At 38.3% G+C, this 12,101-nt stretch overlaps 1 protein-coding gene across 6 annotated transcripts in view; it reads left to right on the plus strand.

The window, feature by feature from the left end:
* pard3bb (par-3 family cell polarity regulator beta b) overlaps positions 1-12,101 on the plus strand; it is a 420,195-nt gene that overhangs the window by 266,509 nt on the left and 141,585 nt on the right. For all 6 annotated transcript variants that reach the window (XM_079821284.1, XM_079821281.1, XM_079821283.1 and 3 more), the window contains exon 17: positions 2,674-2,883. In XM_079821284.1, coding sequence (XP_079677410.1) covers positions 2,674-2,883 — 210 coding nt within the window. The remainder of the gene's footprint in view (positions 1-2,673; positions 2,884-12,101) is intronic.

Raw genomic sequence — 12,101 nt, forward strand, 5'->3', positions numbered from 1 at the left:
AAGTCCAATTTAAGAGTGGTTTGCTTGGGTCTTTTCTAGTTAAATGTTAGGATTAGCCCTTGATGAGTGAAACTTTCAAAGTAATTCAAATTGTCAGGGCTGTGGCCCGTTCTTAGTGCCCTTCTTGACAATTGTAGGTATACTCTATCGAAAAATGAAAATTGTATCATAATTTACTCACCCTCATGCCATCACAGATGAATATGACTTTCTTTCTTCATACTTACACAAATGATGATTTTTTTTTTTTTTTATCCACTACCCAAGTGGATGAATCAAAGGCTTTTGAAGTGAAACGATTTTTGTTTGTGAGAAAAATATTAATAGTTTAAATTACCCCTGTCAAACCAATTAATCACGATTAATTGAATCCAACATAGGAGTTTATATTTTATATACATATATAAAATATACACCATTCAGGCATAACATGATGACAGGTGATGTAAATAACATTATCTCTTCATCACGGCACCTGTTAGTGGGTGGGATATATTAGGCAGCAATTAAACATTTTGTCCTCAAAGTTGATGTGTTAGAAGCAGGAAAAATGGGTTTCACAAGGGCCAAATTATGGTGGCTGGACGACTGGGTCAGAGTGTCTCCAAAACTGCATCTCTTGTGGTGTGTTCCTGGTCTGTAGTGGTCAGTATCTATCATAAGTGGTCCATGGGAGGAACAGTGGTGAACCGGTGACAAGGTCAAGGGCGGCCAAGGCTCATTGATGCACGAAGGGAGCGAAGGCTGCATCTGAACTCTTCATATTTACACACACATTATGCAAACACAAAATTTCATCCATCCATCCACTCACCGACTGTGCTTTTCTAGATACAATCTGTCTATCTGTCCATCCATCCACTTATCTGTCAGTCCAACAATCCATCCATCCCTAAATGAGTGTGTTACATGTATATCCACGTATAATGTTCTATCTTTCTATAATATGAATATCACCAACAGTACCTGAGTGTCTTAGTCATCCTTTCATGAACTTTCATTTCTTGTCAAACTTCAAAGTGTGACATCTGTTGTAATGTTACATCGAGACTTTCTCATCCAGCTGTGTCCTCATCGCCGTCCTCCCTCCCTGTCTCTCAGCGTCCCATTCCTCATCTCTCTCTCTCTCTCTCTCTCTCTCTGTACCATATTCCAAATTACATGTGCATAAATTTCTCCTGTGTCATAATCCTGAGAGCAGAAAGCATGCAGCTGGGCCGGGCTGGGCTCATCTCGTCTGGCCTTCTCTGGCAGTTTGGAGGCCACACAGATTAAACGACTGATCCCACTTCCACTTTCATTTAAACGACCATTAGCCAAACAAAAAGGAGGCCGGTGCCGGCAGCAGGCCAGCCTGATTGGAATTCCAGTGAGGCGCACCACCTGTCGATACGATGATTTCCTGATTCATGAATGCATTCTGGGAGCTGCAGCGATTTAGCTAATGATTCTGGGTGTAGGAGATGTATGGAGAAGGGTGGGGTCGACGAAAGGAAGGGATTGAGGTATGCAGAGATGGAAAGGAGGGAGATAGTACAGAGAGAGAGAGAGATGGTGCTTCTGATTGATGGAGAAACGAGTCCCAGGCTTGAGCTCTCATCCATCATTCGCTGTGGAGACGCATGTTTAAAAAGTCATTTTCATTAGAGGAGAGAGTGTGTTTACAATCACACACACACTCACAAGCACGCATACATTCACATACATGCTCAGTCTTATAAAGATCCACCTTTGGCACTTCAAACATTATTAACGTTTTACTTTGTCTACTTCCAAGAATGCCTTTGGGAAACGCTCCAGTAGTCTCTATTGACCCTCCATCTTTGATTAAGCAATCAAATCACAGAAACAAATGAGCGAGCCTTTCATAAAGAACTATTAACATTTCCTAATACCAGTGATTGCTAGGCAGCAAAATGTAGTTGTTAAGTTTTTGCTAAGTGTAGGTTTGGTTTTGAAGAAAATGTAAAGGCGCTTTGCTGTTCACATATCATGCCTTTGCTGACATAAGAAAGAAAAGCGTATGCAAAAGTAGTATGCAAATAAATGCAAAAAAAGAAAACCAATTGGAATGTAGTATGCAATGGCGTTACCGCAGCTATATTTGAAATGTCATACTTTCAGTGAAAGTTAAAGGAATAGTTCAGGTTAAGCACAATGGCTGGGGGAAAAAAAAACAGCTTTACAGCTCAAGTAATTCACATGTTTTTACAAATGAGATAAGTGTTTATAATTATATATAAACACTTAACTTGTGAGCCTCGCATTTTAATCCTCCAAAAAAAAATTATATCATTGTAAGTACCCAAGTAACCTTGACCTTTTTTTTTAAAATATGCATATTATTTTAGAAACGAGGGTTGCTTCTTTTTTTGTGGTAAAAACATAATGCCACAAAAGCTGTCAATTTCACTTAACTTGTTTTATTGCCAGGAATATTGATTCAATGAGAGAATTTTAACTTTAATCTTAAATTTCTTTATTATCAAATTTACATGTCACACCAAACACTAAAATGATCTGAAAACAAAGTTTAAACAGAGTCTGTACATTTAATTTGGCATGGATTGATTGCAGAAATATGTGGATGGTTATAATTAAAAAAGGCATTTTTGGCAGGCAGTTGAATTGTCATAATTTGTGTTTTTATTTTTCCTCTTTGTTTTGTCTTAGTGAGCGGTGGGGTGGAGTTGGGACCCACGTTAGGCCTAAAGAAGTCCAGTTCTCTAGAGAGTCTTCAGACTGCCATGACAGAGGCCAAGAGAAACGAGCTACTGCCCTTCCACAGGCCCCGCCCACACATGGTTAGAGGGCGTGGCTGCAACGAGAGCTTCCGCGCAGCAATCGACAAATCATACGACGGCCCGCCAGAGGATGATGATGGTGAGCACCCACAATGCAGCAGCAACACAGTCAACCACAGAGAATTTAAAGGTGCAGTGTGTAGTGAGACCAGCTTTTGTGACACTTTTCAGTACTGATTATTTTGGAAATGGTCAAAAAAAGAGAAATAGGCTACAGTTAAAATGATTGGGGTCTTGAAATAAGTTTCTTGTTTTAACAAATTCAGCCAATTTTTTTTTTTATTTGAATATATTTTAAAATTAGTTATTTCTGTAATTTTCAGCATCATTACTCCAGTCTTCAGTGTCACATGATCCTTCAGAAATAATTTTAATATTCTGATTTGCTGCTCAAGAAACATTTATTAATATTATCAGTGTTGAAAACAGTTGTGCTGCTTAATATATTTGTGGAAATAAATACTTTTTTGATTAATAGAAAGAACATAAAAGAACATGATTTATTTGAAAATAGAAATCTTTTGTAACATTATAGATATATTTACTGTCACTTTTGATCAATTTATTGCATCCTTGCTAAATAATTATCAATTTTTCTCTCTCTCAAAAAAAACTAAACTATTGAATGGTAGTGTAAATAGAAAAAAAATAGTAATATGTATAGTAGTATTATAGTAGTAATACCTAAATGTTGTAGTAGTAGTAAGAATTAGAAATAAAAGTAAGATTTTTTTTAGAAATAAAAGACTTTTTAAGAACGAGAGAGTTGCTACAGGTATATATTACATTTGACTTTGATCCTCAGACATCCATAAGTCTGTAGTTGAACATGGTTATACACAGGTGCTACATCAGTGTGTGTGTAGTGATTGTGGATGTGTGTGAGTGAAGTCAATGTGTGGCTGTTAAGGGAGAGTAATTGAGAGTAAAGTGTTTGGCTTTGTCCCTGTCATGTGCTTCCTCTTCCCACACACCAACCTAATTGGCCCTTCCGTGAGACGACAGACTACAGACATGTGGCGAAAGAAGGAAAGAGTGTGAGAGAGGAGAAGGGTTGTTCATTATGGTCAGTGCGAACAGATACGGCACAGCTGAAGATCCAGTCTCATGCACACACAAACACACACACACGCACACATACTGGTGTAGCATCTAACTTCCCTATTCATGGAAATCAAGATAAAACACAAAACCGGATCTCTTTGTTGTAAGACATTCTCTGAAAATTCAAACTGATATGTGGTTCAATTGTGCCACTCAGGATGACCTAGTTATGAGTTCATAGCTTCAAAACAAACTCATTAACACAAATTATCAGGTTATATTCACATTTGCTCATGGACGTGTTGATTACATCTGTTGTTTTCCATGATGTGGAGATACCACACGTACACTTACGTGTGCACACCCAGATCTTCTGGTCAAGAAAACAGCGACAGCTTATTACTAATTTCTGAGGACAGTAATTAGGCACACAGTGTTCCACTCACTTCTCATTATTGCCCCTGATGTGGGATAATAATCTGCCTGCAGAATTTGAACATCCCCTTCTAACCACACTGTGTGTGTTTGTGTGTGTGTGTGTGTGTGTGTGTGTACATGTTTCTCTATCCCGGTGGGGACTTCCACCTGAAAGCACAAAGACTCATGGGGACTCGTGTCACCGTGGGGACCTAAATTGAGGTCCCCATGAGGAAACAAGCTTATAAATGATTATTTAGAATTATTTTTTTTGAAAATGTATAAATGCAGAAAGTATTGTTTGATGGTTAGTGTAAGGGGATAGAATATACAGTTTTTACAGTATAAAAACCATTACGTCAATGGAGAGCCCCCACCCCCCAAAGATAGTAAACCAGACGTGTGTGTGTGATTATATTAGGGATGAAACGGTATGGAAATTTCGCATCACGATTATAGTGACCCAAATTATCACGGTTATCAATATTATCACGGTTTTCTTCAAATGAGACGAATGTTTTCAAAAAGAACAGATGCACACACTTAAAACATTTCAACACGTTTTATATTTGAAAATCAACAAACAACAAATAAATCAAGCAGCTCTATGCACTTTTTTAAGCTAGATTCTATTCTGTGGGATTTCCTTCCTTATAATGGCCGTCGTCAATAGCAACGCATAACGCATAATAATAATTTGGTGTAAATATAATATCTAATATTATATCTGTAAATATATTCTCAATCCATTTTCTCATCAGTGTTCTATCAGCTATGACATATTTAAATCAAGCATATTTAGTGTACGAGCCCAAACAGTATCCTACTGAAATAATGCATATCCATATTTTCATATGATTTGACAGTTTATTTTATTAAATATCAAAAATCAAAAAGGTGTGCATCATACCTGACACCTAGATGAACACTTTACAGCTGGTTTTATGACTAAGTCATTCTCTTCAAATGCTATTGAAGTTAGAAACGTGTATACCAATGTATGTAACTTTAGAGACATTAATCTCGAACGTCAAGCCAACTTTATGCCAGCCATATCAGATGCGCTGTGGTTCTGCTGTGTTTGTTTGAAACTATTTTCGCTGCTGAAATAGAACAAAAACAGTCAACCACTGTATGATGAATGAATCTCGCGTGCATCGCACTTTTTGAGCGCAGATTTAAGTGAGAGCGTGCTCTGAACAAAACTCCGGCTGATCTGAACGCCTCTGATTATTAGAAACACATTTACATTTACATTTATGCATTTGGCAGACGCTTTTATCCAAAGCGACTTACATTGCATTCAAGGTACACATTTTACATTTTGTCAATTCTTGCTTTCCCTGGGAATCGAACCCATGACCTTGGCGTTGCTAGCGCCATGCTCTACTGTTTGAGCTATAGGAAAGCTATAGGAAACACGTGTGGTTGGTTATAATGCGCAACGTGATTATAAAAGATGGCTTTTGAGAAGACTATTATAAGTTCAACCGCCAAAGTGGCGAGTGTGAGTGGTAGTAATACCAGACGTAGTTTTGGTATTGAGGTCAAAGTCCACTTGCCTTGCTCGCAGATTTGACGCGTTTCCCCCGATTACAGTGACTTTCTTCTTGCAAGTTTTGCAGACAGGGTGACCATCTTCCATTAAGTTTCCCTCGGGAAACTCTGATTTGGTCCTTTTAGAAGGCTGAACAATCCCAGAGTGCTGTCAATACCTTCTGCCATTTCTTCTCATTCAAAAGACTGGACAGGATTTACCGCGAGTTTTCAAAATCGTGATAATCACGCCCGGTTTTAATGATAATTAATTTTTAAACGATATTACTAACCGTCAGTACATTTTATCGTGGTTTATCGTGAAACCAGTAATCGTTCCATCCCTAGATTATATACATGCATATGTCTATCAATCTATTCATGCATACCCTTGTGGAAATGGAGGTAGCATACTTCTTATAATTTTGTTTTATAATTTCATAATTACTTATATTGTCTTTGAAATGTGGTTAAAGTGTGCTGCTGAATGTACAGATAAGACAATTATTTGTGGTAATCTACTATAATGTAATTTCTATTGAAATGTATGTCTTGTAGTTAAACATATATCTAATTAAATATCTGTAATGATCAAGTTGAAATGTAGTACATTTAAGATACAACGATCAGGCATAACATTATGATATACACCTTGCTAATATTGTGTTGGTCCCGCTTTTGCTGCCAAAACCGTCTTGACCCGTCGAGGCATGGACTCCACTAGACCCCTGAAGGTGTGCTGTGGTATCTGGCACCAAGATGTTAGCAGAAGATCCTTTAAGACCTTGTAAGTTGCGAGGTTGGGCCTCCATGGATCGGACTTGTTTGTTCAGCACATCCCACAGATGCTCGATTGGATTGAAATCTGGGGAATTTGGAGGCCAAGTCAACACCTCAAACTCGTTGTTGTTCTCCTCAAACCATTCCTGAACCATTTTTGCTTTGTGGCAGGATGCTTTATCCTGCTGAAAGAGGCCACAGCCACCAGGAAATATTGTTTCCATGAAAAGGTGTACATGGTCTGCAACAATGCTTAGGTGAGTGGTACATGTCAAAGTAACGTCCACATGGATGGCAGGACCCAAGCTTTCCCAGCAGAACATTGCCCAAAGCATCACACTGCCTCCACCGGCTTGCCTTCTTCCCATAGTGCATCCTGATGCCATGTGTTCCCTAGGTAAGCAACGCACACGCACCCGGCCATCCATGTGATTTAAAAGAAAATGTGATTCTTCAGACCAGGCCACCTTCTGCCATTGATCCCTGGTCCAGTTCTGATGCTCACGTGCCCACTGTTGGCGCTTTCGGTGGGAGAAAGGGGTCAGCATGGGCACCCTGATTGGTCTGCGGCTATGTAGTCCCATATGCAACAAACTGAGATGCACTGTGTATTCTGACACCTTTCTATCAGAACCAGCATTAACTTCTTGAGCAATTTGAGCTACAGTAGCTCGTCTGTTTGATCGGACCACACGGGCCAGCCTTCGCTCCCCACGTGCATCAATGAGCCTTGGCCTCCCATGACCCTGTCGCCGGTTCATCACTGTTCCTTCCTTTGACCACTTTTAATAGATACTGACCACTGCAGACCAGGAACACCCCACAAGAGCTGCAGTTTTGGAGATGCTCTGACCCAGTCGTCTAGCCATCACAATTTGGCCTTTGTCAAACTCACTCAAATCCTTACACTTGCCCATTTTTCCTGCTTCTAACACATCCACTTTGAGGGCAAAATGTTCACTTGCTGCCGAATATATCCCACCCACTAACAGCTGCCGTGATGAAGAGATAATCTGTGTTATTCACTTCACCTGTCAGTGCTCATAATGTCATGCCTGATCAGTGTGTATAGAATGAATTAAAATTAGAATCAAGTACTTTACATGGGCTTTAGAATGTTACTTCATTAAAGCATGACTAAATATTAAAGAAGGATTTAAAATATACATTTTGATATTATTACGAAGTCTACTTTAAAAATGTACTCAAGTGTTATCTAGTTACACTTAAGTGGCATTTTTTTATTAATATAATATTATCTGAGTACACTTTTTTTAAATATGCTATTCAAGATTTGAAGTACACTACAAGTGCACATTCAGTGCAATTAAGCACACTTCTTTTTCTATGTAGGGTATGTCACACTTCTATAGTTTCTATAGTCTAATAAATATTTCCATCCTTTTCAGTTTTCTGAATACTAATCCATGCTGAATTGTTTGTCCTTGTGCTATGATAATGTTGGATCTGGTTTAAACAGCTTAGATTAGAATCTTTATTTGTGGTGGAGTTTGTTTATGTGACATTCACGGAGTGTCACCATTGAATGACATGAACCATCGGCTTATTACAGGGACAAATCCCCCTGGAGCAACCTGGGGTTAAGTGCCCTGCTCAAGGGCACTACGGTGATATTCTCAGCCTCAGACAGCACATCCATTGACAGCCCATGATATGTTCTGATGTATATTGCATATAAACTAGCAAGAATCGACTGAAAATTGCCTGGTTCCAGTCTGATTGGCTGCTACACAACTTTAGTTCTCAGGGTGCAAGTTTTGATCAGTCTACCAATAAACAGTCATACTTACAAGGTGTTGGGCTGCAAAAATGAATGCTTTCAAGGAAGAACTGATCACCAGATATGCCAAAGTTTGCGAGGTTGATGGGATCAGCTATTTAGAATTTTTAAACCAGATATTCACTGGCAGATCTAAACATTCTGATTTTGCTTTATATCTTTGTGAAATAGTTGGTACTTATTATCAGGCCTAGATGGAATTTGCTATTCAAGTGCACAGAGGTTAAGGAAGGAAATCTTTAAGAATGTAACAATTTGGTTCCAATTTTACTTAACAATTCCAGTTACTGAACTAGGGCTGCACGATATTGGAAAAAAACGTACATTGTGATATTTAGTTTTTCTGCTATATATATTGCGATATAAAAACAAATTCACCAGATGAATAGCTCTATTTGAAAATAATTGGGCAGATTTTATAGGGGAGTGAATCAGCATAGAAAATAATAAACAAATTACAAGCATATATAAATACAATTGAAGAAAGAGGTAAGCAGTGCTTTATGTTTTTCAGGTAAATCTTAACAGTATTCGAGTACAGATATTCATTAATCAAATGTAAAATAACAGTCTTCACTATATAAATGAAATATAACTAATATAATTAATCAATTAATTGAATGTATCTTTGTTAAAGCTGCAAAAGTCATTTTCTCCTTGGTTTCATCACCATTGGCGACACAAACAGCTGCGGGTACATTAGACTGCTTTCCCTTTAAGACGAATGCTCGGACCTAATATAAATGACACGCATCCGTTTTCTTTTCTTTCTCAATTGTTCACAACACATAACCGACGGGCATTTTGACTTAAATTTACATGCACCTGTCCGTTTAAGCGCAAAAGAAAGCGAAAGAGAACTGAATTTGGCGTTCACGTGCTGTCAGCGTGGCTCTGTGTGTGCGCGCGCACAGAAAACCGTGTGCGAATCGTCTTAAAACACATGTAAATGATAAACTTTCACTTCTTCATTGGTTAAACTCTGCAATTAATCCGTGAATCACATGCGTTCCGAACCGGGGTGCAGCTGGCCCTCATGGATCGATGCATTTTATATATTGTGCATCCCTTTCCTTTATTGATTATTCATCAATAATTTGTTTTAAATATTTGGAAAAAGAAATGCAGTTCAATGCCAAATGATGAGATCTATTTAGTTATACATTTAAAACTATTCATGCAAAAGGTTTTGGGGAATTTCCTGAAAAAAAAAATTAAAGCATGATCAAATTTGCCTGAAATATATAGGTAATATATGAAGTGTTCGAATCTGAAACTTCCAGTTGCGAGTCTTGTGCCGTAACCACTAAACCACCAGCCCAAGGAAAAAATCAAGAGGATGCAGTCTACTAAGAGGCCTTCTCACATAGAGAAGAAACCATATAAATATCAAAGGCCATACATCAGTGAAGATGATAAACAGAGAGGCATTTAAGGAAGGGATTTATTTCCCTTTGAAATGGTTTCCATTATTTCACTTTGAGCTCACAGCAGTGTCATTATAGCTTTATTATGTAAGGCTTTCAGAGCATAGGTACTGCTCTCTAAGTCCTCAAGCCCTGCTCTTTTAAAGTGTTTTCATATTGAGACGGGAGCATGATGGGAAATATCTCCCCTTTTTTCTTTATCCTTTCTCACCATTTTTTTCCCCCCAGCGTTCAGCATTGTATTCAGCGGATTGATATTTACAATAAGCCTTTGCGCTGGTCCGAACAAAAGAGTTTTCTGATGCATATTAGAGAAGTGGGAGCTGAAGCGGGCCTTTGAGGTTCCTCTGTCTCTGAATAATAGGGCGGCTGTACAGTCATTACCGAGCCACCCGCTTCAATGCTAGTTTAAACAGCGGATCGGCGTTTGTTTGTGTAGAAATCAGGCCATGGGGAAACTGATGCGGCTGTTGGCCTTGGACTAAGCCTCGGAAGAACCGACTTGTCCTCGAACCCGTTTGTGTAGGCGAGGCTCACCGAGAGTTTTGCATGCTTTTCTTTTTGTTTTATTTTGTTTATCTCTGTCTTTCGAGATTGACCCGGTTCAGAGTCATATTGAATGCAAAATATTCTGTATCACCAAGTAAGTTCGGTTTATTTTTCTTGACTTTCCTGTTCCTGTTGCAGATCAGTGCCACGTAAAAGTTATAGGGGCAGCGTGTTAGAGCCTAATTCAAGTACACAGTGGTTAAGCAGGGAATCGGGAAGAATTCTGGTTCTGGTGAACTATTCCGGTATCCGGTTTCATTCACAGATTATTTTAAGGAATATTTGGAAAAAATAAATACAATTCAATGCAAAATTATGAGATTATTTCAGTAATATATTGAAAAGGTGTTACGGTCAGTCTTTTAAATCTTTTTGTGTGTGTGTGTGTGTTATTGAAGTGGCATAAATTCAATCCAATATTTGGCCGTAGCTATATATTAAATCTCTCTAAGGCCATTTGTCCAAAACAATATTCAAAGACCCCAAGCTGAGATGTACCTCTGGTACTTCTGTTGTCGTAGATATAAATAAACCTGAAATATGATGTCATTTAAAGGATTAGTTCACTTTTAAATAAACTTTTGCTGATAATTTACTCACCCCCATGTCATCCAAGATGTCCATGTCTTTCTTTCTGCAGTCGAAAAGAAATTAAGGTTTTAGATGTAAACAGTCCAGGGTTTTTCTCCATATAATGGACTTCAGTGGGACCCAAATGGTTCAAGGTCCAAATGACAGTTTCAGTGCAGCTTCAAAGGGCTTTAAACGATACCAGACGAGGAATAACTTATCTAGCGAAACGATCAGTTTCTGCGAGAAACCTAGCAGTATTTATGCTATTATTTTACCTCTTAACAGAGGAACATGATCGTCTCTGAGCTCCGCCATTACTTTCGGAGAGTGAGGTCAAATTTGATCGTGGTTATAGAAATATCGATAGTAGATGCCTCATTCTACTGATCCGTGCAGTCGCTAATGAGGGATGTACGTATACATCTATAACTCTCACTCTCCGGAAGTAATGGCGGAGCTCAGAGACGATCGCTTTCCTCTGTTAAGAGGTAAAATAATAGCATAAATACTGCTCGGTTTCTCGCAGAAACTGATCGTTTCGCTAGATAAGACCCTTATAAGACCCTTATTCATCGTCTGGTATCTTTAAAGCTGCACTGAAACTGTCATTTGGAGCTTCAACCGTTTGGAGCCCATTGAAGTCCATTATATGGAGAAAAACCCTGGACTGTTTTCATCCAAAACCTTAATTTATTTTCGACTGCAGAAAGAAAGACATGGACATCTTGGATGACATGGGGGTGAGTTAATTATCAGCAAAAGTTTATTTAAAAGTGAACTAATCCTTTAAATATTTATTTTTGGTGTTTTTGTTAACATTTTCATTATTTTAATATAACTCAATTTAAATAATTTTAAGACTTATTGTGCCCACTGGAAGTTTGCTGAGGCACCATGGTTGAGAACCACTTTATTAAATAATACTAAAACAAAAAATGGTCGTAGCATATTTCATAATTTTATTTTTAAAATACTGCTTGCATTTTGAATATTTCATTAAAGGTTGTCATGTGAACTGCTCCTTATGCCTGGTTCAGATTACATGATCTCATCGAGGTTTTGGCACGATCCGTTTGAAATAGGGTGATTCATAAATGACAATGGGCTTCAGAACGCAATAACCAATTGTTTCATCTTGTATAGTGTATCATAGTGGACCAACCAGGGCTC

This window comes from Gobio gobio, assembly GCF_949357685.1.
Source record: "Gobio gobio genome assembly, chromosome: 7".
NCBI lineage: Eukaryota > Metazoa > Chordata > Actinopteri > Cypriniformes > Gobionidae > Gobio > Gobio gobio.